Source organism: Sciurus vulgaris (genome assembly GCF_902686455.1).
Source record: "Sciurus vulgaris genome assembly, chromosome: 6".
Classification (NCBI taxonomy): Eukaryota; Metazoa; Chordata; class Mammalia; order Rodentia; family Sciuridae; genus Sciurus; species Sciurus vulgaris.
Window position 1 is genome coordinate 28,247,883 of NC_136466.1, and position 18,431 is coordinate 28,266,313.

General features: G+C 41.7%; 1 protein-coding gene across 2 annotated transcripts in view; it reads left to right on the top strand.

The window, feature by feature from the left end:
- The first annotated feature begins 5,926 nt into the window (after nucleotides 1-5,926).
- GLRA1 (glycine receptor alpha 1) overlaps nucleotides 5,927-18,431 on the top strand; it is a 79,632-nt gene continuing 67,127 nt past the window's right edge. For both annotated transcript variants that reach the window (XM_079145619.1, XM_079145620.1), the window contains exon 1: nucleotides 5,927-6,873. In XM_079145619.1, coding sequence (XP_079001745.1) covers nucleotides 6,818-6,873 — 56 coding nt within the window. In that variant the 5' untranslated portion in view covers nucleotides 5,927-6,817. The remainder of the gene's footprint in view (nucleotides 6,874-18,431) is intronic.

Below are 18,431 nucleotides of genomic sequence, written 5' to 3' on the forward strand. Positions count from 1 at the left end.
GTGAAATTGAAAAAAAAAAGATGAAATTGCACCAATTTTGCTAGATGTTTCTAAAGAATAGAAGATTTTTAAAAAATACAACTTAATGACATCTCCACAATCTTTTTATATCAAAACTTGAAAAAAGATATTTCATAAAATGCAAGTTACAAGTCGATCCCCCTCCTCATGAACAAAGATATTTTCTTTCAGTCAAAAGCAAGCAAAATAAAAGTAGTAGAAATCAGAATAGTAGAGATCTCGGGTGGATAGTGAAGAGGGGGAGATTTGAGGCAGGCTACCTGGGTGATGCTCTAGATGGTTTGAGTAGTTGACCATTTTATGAATAATTCATCAAAATGCATGTACTTGTACATGTGTATTTCAATTGCAAGTGGTTTTTAAATATGCAGTACAAGAATTTCTTTTCATCACTTCCTCCTTTCAAGTGACACCGATATTATGCTCTCACTGGGTTACCATTTTCTGTAGTTCCAAGCACATACAAAGCACTTAATAAATATTTGTTACAAACTGAATGGGCAAATCTTTTGTTAGACATGTAAAACCTCAATGCAGTGTCAGACACACAGCGGATGCTCAATACATATGTATTTTTTAAATAAATAAATAATGAACCCCCCGGATGAAGGAACAAACTCAGGAAAATGGAACCCTTTGCCGAGACTTCTTAATAACAAAAGTCCTTGTGGAGGCATTTAGAGACCCAATAAGAGGAAATGACTGAATAAACATGAAATACTAGTTAAGGCCACCTAGAAAAAGTAGGAAAAAAGGAAAAGAGGTTTGAGGGAAAGATGGAAATGAAGCATAAGACAATGAAAATTCTCACATGAATGTCAAGCTGCTAGGGCCCAGAATACAAGTATACACTTGACTGCAAAAGAAAATTGGGGACTCTCTGGGAAGAAAGCCAGGGTCTGATCCGCACTGATATGAGGCCTTTCTTTCTCACTGATCCTACCTTCTCTTCTATTTTAGGCCTTGGAGTTAAGGGATTAGAAGCCATCACCTGAGAATCCTGAGACCTAGATCCAGCCAACCATCCCACTCTCCTGGGGGCTGGGTGATAAATTGGAGGAAAGTAAATTGGAGGAAAGGTCTCTTCATATACTCATCTATCCCGGATGGCTAAACATTCTTCTAGTGCACTGAGATTTCCCAAGTAGTTCTAAGCTCCCTTCTTTAAAATCAAAGAAAGATTCGTGCTTTGCAATTGAAAAGGTAGCAAGGGCATTCTCTAACTTGTGTTAGGAAAGCCTGGCAGTAAGCCCTCAGCTCCTTGGAAGAAAGGCTCCTCCGTGATCCCATTTTCAGTCTCAAATTCATCATAATACTTCAGCACAATTAGGCAAGCTGCTCAGTTGCTCCAAATATACATCTCTCTTTACAAACTATCATTGAAGCCTGTCAAAGCAATGTTGAAGCACCCAGCATTCTCCTCGGTGAATGTCATTATGGACAGAGGCTTGCATGATGTTAATTACATAAACTGGACAATGCAATCTCACCTGATTATCACTATTCTTTTTTGTTGTCCTTCTCCTTTCTGCAGGCCCTCAGCCTCAAACTTTTTGCTTTTCTTTCATTAATCCATTCATTCATACCTGCAAGAAACATTTCCTGAACACCCACTATGTGTCAGATACTTTATATATACAAGTGGTCCCCAACTTACTACAGTCTGACTTACATTATATTTTATTTTTTTTTAATTTTTTTTTTTTTTTTTTTTACTTTATGGTGGTTGCAAAGTGATACACGTTTGGTAGAAACCAAACCAGACTTTGAATTTTGAATGTTGGTCTTTCCCTGGGCTTACACTATGTAATACCATACTCTTTCATGATGTTGGGTAGCAGCAGCAAGCCACAGCTCCTAGTCATTCCTGCAGTCACAAGAGTAAACAGCCAATACTCCACAGTGTACTGTATTCAATGAATCACACAAGATAGTCAGCGCTTTACTATAAATAGGCTTTGTGTTAGATGGTTTTGCCCAACTGTAGGTTAATGTAAGTATCCTGAGCATATTTAAGATATTCTAAGCTAAGCTATGATGTTTTTGTTAAGTGTACCAAATGCATTTTCTACTCGTTATATTGTAACATACTATGAGTTCATCAGGATGTTATCCCATCGTAAGTCAAGGCGTGTGTGTGTGTGTGTGTGTGTGTGTGTGTGTGTGTATTCATGTATATAATTTATGTGTATATGTATGTACTATGAATGTATGTCTAATAAGCTAGGTAAGTTTCCTTCCCTTGTAGATTTCCTCGATCTTCTTTCACATGCCCTTCATTTTAGTTGGAGCAGAAATATAGTAGGAAGACAATTTAATTATAATTAGGATATCTGTGTTCTTCTACCAGTCATTCTACTAGTCTTTAACAGGTAAGTACATTCACCTCTCTGGATATAATTTTTCCCTTTTTTGAATAAAATTGTTGAACAAGACCACTGAGGATTTCTCACATGGGATTTTTCAGTGGTTCCTAACTAGGCCCTGCTTTCCTTTTGTCCCTCCCCAGTGCTCCCCACACCTACCTCCTTCCCACACCCACATTTTACTCTGGAAATAGTAACCAGAAGAATCTTCTTTAAATGTTCAGTCACATCTTGTTTTTCCTCTACTCAAAACCCTCCAATGGTTTCTTGCCTCACTCAAAATAAAAGACCCTAGTCCATCCTGTATCTTGAAGGTAGTACCAGCCCCCAGTGACTGGAAGTGGTCTAGCTGTCTATGAGGTCTCTAACCTCGCTCCCTACCACTATTGCTTTCAGTCACTCAGTCCAGGCACTCTGGCCTCCATGCTAGTTCTTGTACACACCAAGCACGGTCCCTTCTGAGAACTTTCACATTGCTTTTTTCAACTTTCAGGAAAACTCTCCTCCCCTCTCCCAGGTTCACATGGCTCAGTTCCTTCCTTGAATTATTTGCTCAGGTACCTCCTTTTCAGAAGGCATTCCCTGATCTTATCACCCCACATAAAATAGCATCTCCATGTCACTCTTTGCCCTTACCCTGATGTTTTCTTTTTACTTCTCCTGATTGCTTAACATACCATTTATTTCCTTGTTTAGCTTCTGTCTCCCTCCACTGGAACATATACTCAATTAGAACAGAGATCTTTGCCTATTATATTCCTGGCACCTAAAGTGGTGCCTGACACATAATATATGTTCAATAAATACTTGTTGAATGAATAGAACAATGACTTTTTTCTACTAATAAGTTTCACTGTGACAAAATTTATTCATACTTAGTAGGGTTCAAATCTGGCTACTGGGACCTAAAGGAACATTTCAAGTATTGAAATTACGCTGTATAGTGGACTATACAGAATACTTACCAATAAAAACAAACCACTAGCTGAAGTCAATCTATTCCATTCCATGAAAATTTATGCTTACTATCATGGTGCATTACAGTAAGCTAAGACCTCAATGCCATTTTTTCTATGCAGTTCCTTTTGATGAGAAGAGCGGGCCTTACTACACTCATTTGATTTAAGCCTAAAATTCAATCATTTATCCAATGCATACAGCCTTTCTGAGGCAGAGGTAAAATAAGGGCATAAATACCCTACCAACCCCGTAGTTGTTTATTTTCAACAATGATCCACACAAGAACAAAAAGATCTGGGTATAATGTTTAAGGGCATAAGAAATACATGATACAGAGTAAAAAGTGTAGATTAACAGCCATAAGATACTTTTCTCACTGAAGAAATTGCATATTCCAGGGGTTCAAAGTACAGTTCATCTTGGGCTGGGGTTGTGACTCAGTAGTAGGGCACTCGCCTAGCATGCGTAAGACACTGGGTTCGATTCTCAGCACCTCGTGAAAAAATAAATAAATAAATAAAGGTATTGTGTCCATCTAAAACTAAAGAAAAATATTTTTTAAAAGTGCTGTTGGTCTTATGTATTTTTATTCCTCCAATGTTTGGCACATGTTCAATTCAGATGTGCTGATTAAATGAACATATCAGCCTCATAGTTAACAGAGCCTATTAGAGAAAAAGAACCCCTCCCTCCAGGTAATACCCTCATCTCCTTCACAGACCACAGCCTTGGAGTCACGCTCAGTCACAAGCACTGACACACACACACACACACAGAGAGAGAGAGAAAGAGAGAGAGAGAGAGAGAGAGAGAGAGAGAGCGCTTCTCTTGAAGGAGAAGAGAACGAAACACAGTATATCCACATCTGATTTCACTGGTACTTCCTAGCCAGATGAGGGCAAGGACAAACTTGCCAGTTCACAGCTAGTTTTGGTGCCTCTGAGGTACCACAATAACACACATATAGGGGCTGGGGGGTCTTACATGTATGTAAGGCATATAGAGACAGGGAGACCCATTTACAAATACAAATGTACAAATATGTATATGCATTTCAAATCCTCTTCAGAACTGGGCAGAATATAAATCACAAATAAATTTATATACAAAATAATACATGCTGATTTTGTCTATTTAGACTTAGAAATGTACCCACATTCGTGTACACAAACATATGCACAAAGACAGTAATATTTACTGCAAAGTATGACTGTGAAATGTAAATGAGGTTATGTCAAGTGCACAAGAGTGCTAGTCACATAAAAGATTCACTTTTGATTATATATTACATATTTTTAATAGTACATGCTACCTATTGACTTATAAATTTGAATGAGATTCATGTGAACACTCATCATCAAAGTAAAAATGTCCTTTTCAGTCACTATGCAGAACATCATGGAAATTCTGGTATGCGGTAGCCAATAAAGGAAGCAGTAGTACAGAGTAAGTTGTTACGGGAAATCCTGCTGGTAGAAAGCTGGTAAACAAAGCTTTCCAGACGCCCATGCTTGAAAGAAGACCTGGGTTTAGAGAGATGAGTAGCTGAGAACTACTCTAGGAAAAGCCAGTCTCCAACCCAAAGAAGGCATCCCCAAAGTTACTGGGTAAGGGAGAGGGGTTGCTCTCCCTCAGTAGCCCAGAGTCCCAGGGAGTTTAAATCGGCCAGAAAATCCTGCAGAGGCTATTAATCCACCAAAGTCACATAGCTTGGAGAAAATCTGATTAACTCCACCTCTCCAGATGGGCTCCAAGGTGAAATATATATCTGGTTTCTGAGACTCAAATAAGGTGGAGAAACAGAGAGGTGGGATGAAGAAAAAATAGGAGGAGGGAACAACAAGTGTTGGATACTCGTATAAATTGACCCTCACATTGATTTGGAGCAAGTTACAAGCTCTAGAGACTCAGCTTAGAAATTGTGAATTAAACTGTCTCCTGTCCACTTGGAAGGTTATCTTTCTTCTCTCCCAAAAGGGTGCCAGGGAGGGCAGCTCCCTCTTGACCCTGAAAAATTTAAGAATCCTTTCCTGTGTTTTCCTGCTGCGTTGACACTGGAGGGGGACTTCCTTTATCCACCAGACTCCTTTTAGAAAAATCTCTCCTTTCCTTCCAGGATGTATTCTAACTTCGAAGTTCTGAAGAAATTCAGTGATCTGGTTCAACTCTTCCCTTTTAAAATGATAAACTGAGACCAGAAGCACATCCGAACTGGGATCCGTGGTGTTTTACACACTTAGGACTATGTTCTTTTAAAAAGTTGGATTTTGAGAGACCTCGAGAAATTAACTCCATAACCTCCCTCACCCCCACTGAAAGCACGCACAGACGCTGGGGACCCAGGAGATTAGGGAAGCGGAACTCGCCCAGCACTGGAAGCGTTAAACTCAACCCAGGGTCTAACACGCGATTGGCCCAATACCGGGAGAAGATCTGGTTTTCGCAGCCGCGGGCCAATGAGCACCTCGAGTGGGAGGGTTTGAAGATACTAAGGAGTTTTTCCCCCCTTTTCTTTCCCCTTTCCACCCCCTCCTATCGGCCATCGCCCCCCGCCCGCCCCTCCATCCCCTACGCCGTCAGTTTATTAAATTAATGCAGTAAGAAAGTCTGAAGATCTGGAGTTGTCCTAGCCAAAGGAAGATGGGCGAGTCCAGAAAACCGAGATGCATCTGAAGCCCTGGGCTCCTGAGCCCCTCGGGGTAGCCATGGACCCTAGCAGCCCCTGAAACTTGCCCTGGGCTCTCTCACGCCTGCAGCGCCAAGCAATGGGACACCTTTCCTGCAGCGACCATAACTTACTCGGCGGGGACCAGAGAACAGGGATTGCACGGCGACAACAGACCGAAACGGAGGCAGGGGAGCAAAATTCCGGGACTCGGTCGCGATGCGCCAGCCTGGCACACTCTCCGAGATTTAACTGAAGGCTGCGCCGTCAACCGCTTTCCCCTCGCCCCTGACCCCCTCAGGCCAGCCCAGAGCCATAAAGCCTTGCTCTGTCTACCCAAGATGCTCGCCCAATCTAAAGGTCCGAGGCCAGCGCTCTGATCTCCACAGAAGAATTTTTCCCTTGTACGGAGCTGGCCGTTTAAACAGAAAAACAGGGGTAAAAAAAAAAAAAAAAAAAAAAAAAAAAAAAGGAAAATATACCCACCCCCAAACGTGCCTCCCCAGCGCCGCAGGGAGCCAACAGACACGCTGGAGTTTAACAAACAGCAATACTCTTCGCGCTCCTGAAAAGCGGGACTGGACGCTCTCCGTGGTGCTGAAACGTTACGCGGCCGCCGCTGTCCGTGGTACCTACAGCCTCCTCGCTCCAATTTCCCCTGAGGCTCTCTCTCCGCACCCCTATTCCTCACCTTCCCTTAACATCTGGATTATTTTTCCAATAGCTCTCGCTGGTTTTGTAAGTGCCAATTTGAAACATTTCTGCCCCCATAACTCGTGGACTACAAAGCACAAGGACCTGAAAAATGTACAGCTTCAATACTCTTCGACTCTACCTTTGGGAGACCATTGTATTCTTCAGGTATGAAATTTTCTACTGACCATATCGCTCTGACGGAAATGGGGGGAAGGAGTACCGAGGTTTGACTCTGTCCGTGGTCCCATCATTTGGGGGAGGGGGTTGTCGTATATCGCTGCAATCGGGTCCTTCCATCCCCCGCCCCCTTCTCCCCTCCCACCCCCCGCCCGCAGGGTGTCTGGCTTGTGCGTGGAGGTCTGAGACAGTCGCTGCTCTGGCAGCCTTTTGCCTGTTTCTTGCGGTTTGTTTGTCCTTCTGCCTGCTACACCCCCAAAACATTGGTTCCCGGCCCCCTGTGCATATTAGCTCTCACTCGGTTGAGGACTTTAAGGGGAAGCTTTAGGAGTTACTCAGTTTAATTAGGACTGCATTCTCTGTAACCGCAGTGCCGAAAACCTCAGCTCTCCCGTCTGGGAGCCAAGTGACAACTAGCGGTGATGAGGAAGGTTGCACTCCAACTCGCTGGACACAAAACATACCATTTTCTATCCTTTTTTGTTGTTGTTTTCTTTTTCTGCGGGGGAGAGGGAGGGGTTTGCTGAGGCTTAGGGCTAGGAAACAAGAGTGTTATGACCTCAGTTTGTAAGGCCCTGAACTTGGGTGCAGAATGAATTTAAAAACAGATACTGTGAAACGTTCCCCCTGTAAAACTTTGACTCCCTCCTTTCCCCTACCCACCTTTACAAACTACTCTGTTAGCAGCAGATCTTGAACTATAGATAGTTCCTCTTTGTTTTGTTTCTTAATTTATCCTTATCCTTGACTCTATAACTGAGTTCCCCTATCCATTGTCTCCCACGTTAAAATTTTTCTGCCTAAAGACTTGGCATTCTTGTCTCAGTACAAGTGAAAAGTGAAAAATCATCTCTTTAGGAAGTATTGAAATAGATAGGCCTTTTGTAAGTGAGTGAATCATGCCATCTTCAGAGATGGTTATGATAAATTCCATTTATATGAATTGAAAAAAATTATTCTTCTTCCTTGACTTGCAGGGATCATTAATCTTCCTATTTTAGATGCCTGCTTCTCATGTTTTACCATGGCATTGGATTAAAAGACATTTGAAATAACCCACTCCAGTTGTTTTAAATAACTAAGTGACCACCAAATATCATCCTCTCCCATCATAAAGCAGCAAATAATTCCTGTTTAATACATTGCATATAAATTGTTTGTTTGATTACTCCATTGATTTGTTTATTAAATGAATGACACCTCTCCCCAAAATTATAAATTTCTATGTGTAAATCTCTCTTCATGTCTTTCTGTCCAGATGAAGAAAAAATCCCTATTCCATGAGATACCCAAGGCTCCAATGCTACAGTTTCTAATCTCCAGTTTGAATAATTAGTTGATAGGCCACTATTCTGACCACAGCTCAGAATGTAAACAGTCGAGTTGTCAGGTAGAGTGAAAAAAGTGCAGTAGTTTAAGGCCTACTGTAAATTTTACCTACTTTAAAGCAGGAAATGTCCTATTCATACTTTTAGATCCTGTCCACCCTTTATACCTGGTAGAACTGTGAAATGCTATAAGATGGGGTACTTGGTAACATTTGTATGCAAATTGATTCTCTGTTTGTCTTACCCTAGACAGAACTGAACCAGAGAGATTAAAGAGCAAATTAATAGAACCAAGCACATCATTCTACCCGTTTCGCACTCCTTTTTTCCTTGATGAATAGTATGTGATACTTAATTTTCCATTCCCAGACATTGTCTTTCACAAAAAAGAGACTCAGTCTAAAAGGTCTGCATTATAATCATTTTGATAAGGTTAGGAACCTACTGCTGCATTAATTCTTCAAGTAAATTGGTAGTGGCCTATCAGGAAGCATCAATTTACATCTCTATCCCCTACGTGTGTGAAGGCACACATGAGCTACAATAGACGTGAGACACGATTCGATGTGTTTATAAGGAAAAAAGAGTCATAACGGTAGCAAGCTGGAAAGGCAGTGGTGCCATTGCACTTTCAAAATATAGGAATAGATACTTCATTTAAGGAGTAACTCTTCATTTCTGAACCATAAATAAGAAGGATTAACTAGGGAAGTACCCTTAGCAATTTTTTCAGACAGATGAAAGGAAATAAAAGGTCACAAGGAGACAAAATGGGTAGGTTGTCTTTCTTCAATTGGTATTTTCATTTCTCATTCTTTCATTCTTCAGATTTCAGGTGAAAATACAGAAGTATTAAAATCTGGGGACTTATTAGAATGGGTATGGGGATAAATGAATGCTGGCAGCTCCCTAGCAGGTTCCATGTGAATACCCCCTTTCTCCCCTAAGGGAGAGGCACTGTGTTGGGATGAACCAATCCAATCATCCCAGGACCAGGTACTCCTCAGATTAAGATATGCCAGCTGCTCACCTTGCTGAGAAAACACGGGGGCTCCGAGAGCGCTCAATAACAGAGAGGCTGCTGCGGCAGTCCGTAAGCAATGAAATGGCAAAAACAACAGCAAAACAAACGGGACAACAACTGAAATGAGTAAGGACAGAATCTCATGTGATGCCAACATAGAGAACAAATCAAAGCCTTAGAAAGGGTGACTTGGGGTCCTGGGAGACCAACGGCATTGCAGTGCTCATCAACTGTGTCCCCATAAAAAAAAAAAAAAAAAGGAGGTGATTTGGCAGAAGTTCCTGCTCTGATTTTTGTAAAGCCTGAGTGAGGTTCTAAAATACTGCAGGTGGCATTCTAGAATTTAATAACCTAAATTTTTGTCTCATTTGGGGGATGGAGTCATATCCAGACAAACAAAAAATGACAGATTTTTTTTTAATGATGGAAACGCATTCTTTTCAAACCACCTTTCAAGCCAAAGGGAACTTGGCTTTAATCCCCAGAGCCCTTACAGAGGCTTTTGACCAGGATAGGTCTGGTAGGATCCTAAAATTCTTTTGCCTCATCAACAAGTCAAACAGACCCACAATATATAACTATATTTCTCCACCTCTGCACTATTGGCATTTTGAGCTGGATAATTCTTTGCTCTAAAAGCTGTCCTGTGCATTGTAGGATGTTTAGTAGCCTCCCTGGTGCCAGTAGCACCCTTCCCCTCCTACCTCCAGTCATGACAATTAAGAAATGTCTCCAGACATTGCCAAACAACCATGGTGGGGGGGGGGGGGCTCAGGAAAAGAAGACGAAATTGCCCAACTTTTGAACTGCCATTTGAAATGATCCAATTTTTAATGCTTTGCTCTAATATCCTAGTTATAATAAGGAAGAAAGTCTACCTTCCTTTAGAAAATGTCCCTCAGGAAATATACCAACAATCCCAGTGAAACAAAAAAGGCACCTAGTTTGTGCTTCAAAAGAAAATAAAGATAGGAAGATAGATGTAGTCTAACCCATGGGTAGCTTTCCCAAATAAGGATCAGGTTTTCTTTATGTGTCTCTTCCATCTCCCATTCTAGAAAGATGGTTTTTCGCACAGGTTTTGTATTAAATATGGCACTCGCTTACAAAGAAAAGTCATCAAAGCTTGAAGGGGAGATGTTTCAACCACACTAAGGTCAAAAAGAACCTGATAAGTACATTGCATAATATTTCAGTCCTAAAAAACAAACAAACAAATAAAAAAAAAAACTATCCAATTGAAAAGTAAATGAACTTCCCCTCGAGGTGGTCCTTCTGGCGGCTGGGTCTCCAAGCTTGTCAAAAGGGGTAGATGACCACCATGACGTTTTCATCTTAGTAACATAGTTATACCTGCCTCAAGTCTTACCTGCTGCATTTTGGTTACTGCAGAAAGTGTCTAAGAGCTTCTGAAATAGGCCAAGGACTTTTTCGTAAGGAAAGGGGAGGTTGCTGGGCAAGTTTGCATCAGGACCAATAAAAATGTCAATCAGTCCACCCCCTTATTTGGGCTTAGGAACCTTAACAGAGAGAGAAAAAGAGTCATGTTTTTCTTCCCAAGTGTCAGCCTAGACTGGGATCCAAGTCCAGTAAATGAAGTTATGAATCAGCATAGAACATCTGCATATTTGCCAAAGTGGTAATGACCTATCAGGGGACATTTAGGGAATTTGTGTTTGAGACCATCTTATAAAAGTGGTTGTAACTATGTGGTGCAGTGGAAAGAGCAGTGCAGTTATGATCTGAGAGCCCCTGCTTCTAGAGTCAGCTGTTTCCATCCCACAGCATGGCTGTAACAAGCTTCTTCCATGGTGAGGACTCAGTTTGCAATTCAAATGACTGACTCCAACCCTTGTAAGTTCCCTTCAGCCTCTAATATGCTCTTTATCAAAGACAGGGCCCCAGACCCACAAAGGCTCAGGACGACCCACCTTCATTTCTTCACCAGACACTTACTTAGCTTGTGTGTATATGTCCAGTCCAAAGCTAGGTACTCTGCAGAGCAGATGTCACAGTCCCTATCCTTGCAGAAAGGGAGACACTTCTTCCCTCTTCAGAAGGCCCACAGAGCTCCCCTCCAGGCAGCCTGTGTGCATCCTGCAACAGCGTCACATTTATGTGGGCGTCGTTAACTTTATTTCCTTAATCAGCTGGCAGAAGCCAGAATGATTTTTAAGATGGATGGCAGTGTCTCCCCGCATGGCCATCTTGATTCTATTCGCGGGTTTTAAAATATGCTTTAGGAAAAGTCATGTTGGCCCAAAGGGCAGCAGACCCAGGATCCAGAATTTATCTAGTACATGACCTTGAGAGGGTTCTATGACCTTTCCAGCACTCACTTTATCCACCTGTAAAATGAAAGATTCGACCAATCACTCTCTCAAATTATTTTTAGCTGTGCCGTTCAGGATTATCTTCTCCCAATCTTTTCCAGAGTACACAGTTTGGTCACAGCTATTGCAGAAAATTTGAATTACTACCAAAAAAATATAGCCATACTGAAGCATATATCCCAGCTCAAGACCTGAAAGAACTGAAAACCTCACAAAGCAACTTTACTCTTTGGAGGAATATCCTAACCTGGCCATGATTATTGACAGACACTATAAATGTGTCAATTTCCCCAAAAAAGGCTTACAACAGTGAGAAAACATGATGCCTGATCACTGTCTTCAGTCTGAAAAAACGATGCGAGAAAGACAGTTTCATATTTCCTATCAATGATTCTCCTTAGCATGACTACTGCATAAAGCATGTTTTAAAAAAATTGTGTACTAAACCCCATTCATCGTAAACTTATTTCCTCCATCTTTATTAATCAAAGGTGTATATAACTGCCAGAAGTACCAAATATCACAGCACAATGCCACCACCTAAGAAGAAACAAAACTAAAGACATGTGATGCTTTTGAATTAGTCCATAAAGCTTTGTCAGATGTAAACATGCAATTTGTTAGTTTTTGAATTGTTTAAGATGGATTCAGAGTCCTCATTTACTATCACATGAACCTCCTGGGTGCCCAGGGACCCCATATTGGGAAATTTTAGGTTAGATTTGTTCTATGTAACTCCAAGAGAATAATTGGTGGTTTTTTTTTCAATGCGTACACATAAACTCTGGTTCAATGTAATTCAGAACTTTCTGGTAGCTCTGTCAAATGGTGCAATGGGCTTCCTGAGTGGTAGTGATGGTTCCTGACAGTGGAGGTGCGCAAGCAGAAACTAGAAATCTACCTCCCAGGAGAGGGGTAGAAGAAATTCTTCTTTTGTAATTTGAGGTTTATCATTTGCTGCAGAAGAGTAAATGAAATGCAGGTCAGTGACAAACCTTCACAGTGCTAATGTTCCCCATTCCTGATTCTCAAATTACCATCCGATCTCTGTAAGCTCACTAAAGCATACCATGAACACGTCCTCACTGGTATTTTTTAATTTTTTTTAAATAAATAAACTGGGCAATGAACATATACAATGTGACAAAGAATTATTAAAAGGAAATCACCATGGTTATAGAAAAGCTTGGTTTTAAGAAATGAGAAGCACCTCAGAATAAACCAGAAGGATCCACAGGAAAATGCACAGGTCCAGGGAGAGCCCTTAGACCCGGTCAGTCCACAGGACTCTCTATACTGAACTCCAGCTGTCTCCCCTGAACCAACCCCTGGTTAAGCCTAACACACAACCGAAAACACCATAGGGCCAGCCTGCAAATCCATTCAGAAAGCACATTAGAAGGAAACAATGCCCAGGCTTTGTCATGCAGGCCCTTATGAGGGGTGCTCAGACCCCAAAGCTTTTCAAACTCTGTACAAAGGAGCCCTTTGTGGTTTTCTAAAGTTAGATTGTCCGAGTCTCCCGAGGCTAATTCAGTGCAATTAGATTACCACTCTCTGCCTTTGAATTCCGCTGTTTTTCAGTGTCCGTTGCTAAATGAGTTTACCATCTTAACAGGGAACTGCCGACAATCATTAATCCCAGCCATGAAATGGGCAGTAGCTCCTGGGCAGCATTCTGTCTTGCCTCATAGACCAGGAAACCCACAGACTTGGAGAGAATAAGCTTCAACTCTTGTCTGGGCACATCCTCTGTCACCCACCTGTCCAGCCCCAGAGAATCACACTGTCCTTTGGAGTCTTGGGGCAGCAAAAGCTCTGAGAAGTTCTAGAATTCAGCAGTCCTTAACTGTGAGGGGTTTGTGAAAAAGACAGATTTCCCCAAATTTTTTAGGAGAGTAAATCTTAAATAGTCTTATTATAAGAAAAAAAAATAATAATAATAATAATGATAAATGAGAGGACAGGAGCAAACTGTTGGAGTGATGGATAGATTTATGGCATAGATTGTGAAGATGATTTCACAGATGTATATTTAACTCCACACTCAATCAAGTTCTATACATTAAATATGTACAGCTTTTTATATGTCAACCACGTCTCAATAAGTGATTTTAAAAATTAACTGAAGTTAGAACTGGGGGTGTAGCTCAGTGGTAGAGCATTTGCCTAACATGGGCAAGGTCTTGGATTTGATCTCCAAAACCATGAAAATATTTTAAAATTAATATTAAATAAAGTAAAATACAGCTTTGTAAATCACTGAAACAGAATTTCCCAGGATGGGGATAGAGAAAGCTGCAATGTTAAGAAGTCAGTGCTTTTCAAACTTCTGGGGGCATGGGACTCATAGAGGGTGCCACAAAGACGCAGTTGCCATCTGAAGAGGCCTGGGGAGCCTGAGAATCTGCATTTCTCACGGCTCCAAAGTGATGCTGATGCTTCCATGGACAGAAGGCTTAAGCAGAAAGACTAAATCATCCTGACCAAAAACCCCTGACCTAAATCGACCTTTTTATTTTTTTAGAGAAAGAGAGGGATTTAGATGAATCCCTCGAGGTGATGGAATAACAGGACTCCCAAAGTCACACACAGCCTTGCACATTCCCCAGACATTCCACCACATATCATCTACATCCTGGTCCCTAGGCCCTGACTCCACCACTGCACTTCCCTTCCTTCAGTCCTCTCAGACACTGTCCCCCCTCATAAATATCGACACTTGCATGTCAAGAGGGCTACCCAGGAAGCTAGCCCCGTCCCTGAACTGGTTCTGGTCCCTGAAGTCCTAGTGCACCAAAAGCTCTCATTTACATAGTTAGGAACTCTGACTGTGTAAAAGAGGGACTACCCAAGGAATGAACTTCCAAGCTAGGCCCCCTGGGGCCTCAGGTCATAGCAATGAGAGTCTGCCTGGATCAATGGAGGAGGTGAACCAAGATGCTGAGCAGGACGTCTGATTTTTCTCCAAGGAGCTCACTTAGCAGCCTTCCTGTGCCATCAACCTTGTGTAACAGGAGGATTGCTTAGGACTCCCAGATGTCCAGAGGCCACTGCCCCATTCTACCCTTTATCTAATCTCAGGATCATGTTCTTCCTTCTTTATCCCTTTTTCTGCCTTTCCACAAAGCAAGCTAGTATCTTATTCACCAAATAAATTTGCTGCTATGGTCTTCAGCTTTTTGATAGCTGTGTATTTATTGCCACGTACTGCAAACTGCAACACTCCCCAGCTCCAGAGAACTGCTGCGAGGAAATTGAAATGCTGGCTGCCAGGCAGATTTGCTGTACACTTACCAAAGCTCTTTATGGGTTACCATATCCCATAGCTCCAAGTCCATGTGAGCTTCCCATCACCTTGAAAAATAGGTAGCAGATAGTGGTTACTATGCCCATTTTAGAACTGAGACAACTGAGGCCTGGAAAGGAAAAGTGATTTGCCCTTTTGTAGTCACAAGTAAGCAGGCTGTTAATCTGTAAAGCCAGAATTCAGAATCAGATCTCCTTGCTCCTATCCACCACACTGAAATATGCATGTGTGTATCTATACAATATATCTATATAGATAGATATACACTGATAAACCTAGCAATATAGAAAGAGATTATATAAGTAGATATACACTGATACACACACACACACACACACACACACACACACACACACACACACACACACATGTGCTGCAGCTCCTGTGAGCTGGAACAGACATAAAGAAAATAGTCCTCCCTGCCCGTGGGGCACAGAGGCAGAAGGAAGACTAAGAGAAGAGAGTGGGGATTTCCCACGAGGACTTTGGTTTGAGAGAGCCATGGTCTTCCTGTTCTTAACTAGACAGGCATTTCTTCCTGTGATCTTGATCATTCTTAATGATAAAATATATGCATACTTTTTTAAAGAAATTCTAATACTGTACTTAAGCCTGACATCCCCTTTGATAATGACTTCCAGGACCCTTCACCTGTTACCCTTTCGATCATTTTTATTCATATATATCATATACATACATTCAAATTCACACATGTGTATAGCTACACACACACGCGCGCACACACACACACACACAGACACAATCATTTCTTGGACTCATATTGCCAACATAATTCCACAATTTTTTCTGCTCGTGTTTCTGTGTGTCCTGGCAAGCTTACCTGTTGAGGTACCTCATTCCTTCAGCCACTACAGAGAATTTTATGTTATGGAGTTCTAATTGTATTCTCTCATCTCCCTATTGGTGGGCTTTATACATTTTTTTTCTAATTTTTCCTCTGCAATCAGTGCTACAATAGTCACAGTGCACATACATCTTTGTGAGCCCATGTGGCATTTCTCCAGGCAGATAACAGAAACAAGAAATGGAGTTGCTGAGGCTCAGAGCATGTGCATCTTTTATGTTAATAGATAGCACAGGCAGTCAAAGATTCCTTTCTTCCTGAGCTTCTCTTCTGTCCTCCGCATGTTGACCCGTCTCAGCCCAGACTGCAACAACTCACCAGTAATAATCCTTAACATTTATTGAATATTTATAGAATGCTAGGCATTGTACTAACAATATCATGTGCCTTATCTCATAATTCTCACAAAAAATCTAGGCTGTAAATACCATTATATCCCCATTTTATAGGCAACGAAGTTGAGACACCAAGAGGTCATGTAACTTGCTCAAGGTAAGACAATGAATAAGAATCAGAGCGAGGTCCGACTCTAGAAAGCACTCTTTTAATTGCTCCACTGTCACCAGAACTCCACAAACGAAGCACAGTGGAGGTGGGAGAAGACTGAGGTGGATGAGGAAGGTAGTAGAGATGAGTTTGCGTTTCCAGATAATCAAGAGCTCATCTCTTGCAGGTTGTTCCAGGTAATAACAAACTTAAGAGGCATCTATTATAGACGTGTTTCCGATCTCCATCCTTCACATAGGAGGGAAATTGCGCTAACATCCATGCCCATCAAGAAGGCACATATGCAGAGCTCTGTCAAAGGGTGGAGATGGTTTACTACACAGCATCTTTTCTTCTTTGTCCCACTTGTCTTGCAACCAAAATCATTCTGTTGAAAGAGCTATTTAGGATTATGGGAGAAAATTTCTGAGTTGGGAAGTCAGGAAGAAGGGCACCATTACCTCTGGCCCAGGAAGACAATTTTTCACATTTTTTATTGGTGCATTAGAGTTGTACATAATGGTGGGGTTTGTTGTTACATATTCATTCATGCACACAACGTGACAATATAATTTGGCTAATATTACTCTCCAGTACAGCCCCCTTTCTCTGCTCCTCCTTTCCCTGGTTCCTCTCCTCTATTCTACTGATCACTCTTTGATTTTCATGACCAGGAACAGAATTTTTTAACTACTGGTCCCTTGTACTCAGATCAAGGACCTGTCAGTCTCACCATCTAACCCTCCAACACCCAGGACTGAGTAACCCGTCTCCCTTTGTCCTCTGTATGAGAGATCAGAGAGGCAGTCCCAGCACCAGCACTGGGCCAAGATGGCCACTCCCAGAGCAGACCCAATGGGCACCTCAGAACTTCCCTAGACCAGGAAGCCACACCCAGTCCAGCTGTGTCAGGGTGAGGACAAAGGGGAAAGGATCAAGGACTGAGCCAGTCTTCCTTTATAACCACAAGCATAACTCCAGATGTGGGAATCTGGACAATGCTGTCTCAGACACCTGTTTTCGGTCGCTTCCCGATTGATACCAGAGACATCTCCCAACGTGTCTCTAGCAGACCTGTTGCTAATAGAAGAAAATATACAGTAGAAATAAAGTCTTCTAAAATCGACTTTTGAAATAGACCTGCTGGCTTTTTATTTTGTTTTCCTGTCCTTTGTTACATTATAAATATTACACTTGTTTCCTGTAAAATATTAAACAACATAGGGAGAAATGTTTTAAAACAAAAATACACTGAAATTTTATTCCCTAGGATAAATCACTTAACAGTTGGATATTTCATGCTCCCAGATGATTTCAATAACATAATAACAACCCAAATATACATGCTTACATGCCTGATGCCATTCTAGAAGTTGAATGTCTATTAACCCACATTAATCCTCAGAACAATCCCATAAAGCACATAGTGTTTTCATCCCATTGTAAGGAGGAAGTTAAAGAACTTTCCAAGGATCCCCCAGCCTGGAAGTGGCAGGGGGGCCAGGTTGGAATTCAGGCAATCTGGCTCCAGAAAGTCTTTTTACTTGTGTGCTGCAGTAATAAGCTATTCATGCTATATAAAAAAATGGAATTAGGCCGGGTATGGTGGGGTACACCTATAATCCCAGTGGCTCAGCAGGCTGAGGCAGGAGGATCATGAGTTCAAAGCCAGCCTCAGCAATTTAATGAGGCCCTAAGCAACTCAGCGAGACCCTGTCTCTAAATAAAATATAAAAAGGAGTGGGGATGTGACTCAGTGGTTAAGCACCCCTGGGTTCAATCCTCAGTACCATAAAAAAAAAAAAAAAAAAAAGGAAGCATTCTAAATACCATGTTCTGCAACTTCCTCTTATCACTCAGCAATTTGCCACAGTTCCTACAGATGCATCTCATGTCTCTTGCAAGCCATGCTGCCTTTCTCTTGAGAATACCGGGTTCGAGAATGATATAAAACTCAACTTGCCACCCATGCAGCCCCCACCTCTATTTCCAGCTGCTTTACTTCATACAAACCAAATCCCAACCAAGAGTGGATTTCTCATTGTCTATAAGTCTCACTTCTGCACACACAGTGTTTCCTACCCCCCTCCATAAGTCTGGAAACTCCCCTCCCCTCAATTCTGCCCAGAAAAGGCATCTGAGCCAGCTCTGGCTTCAAGTTAATCTAATTTGAATCCACTTGCTTGCCATAGGATCTTGG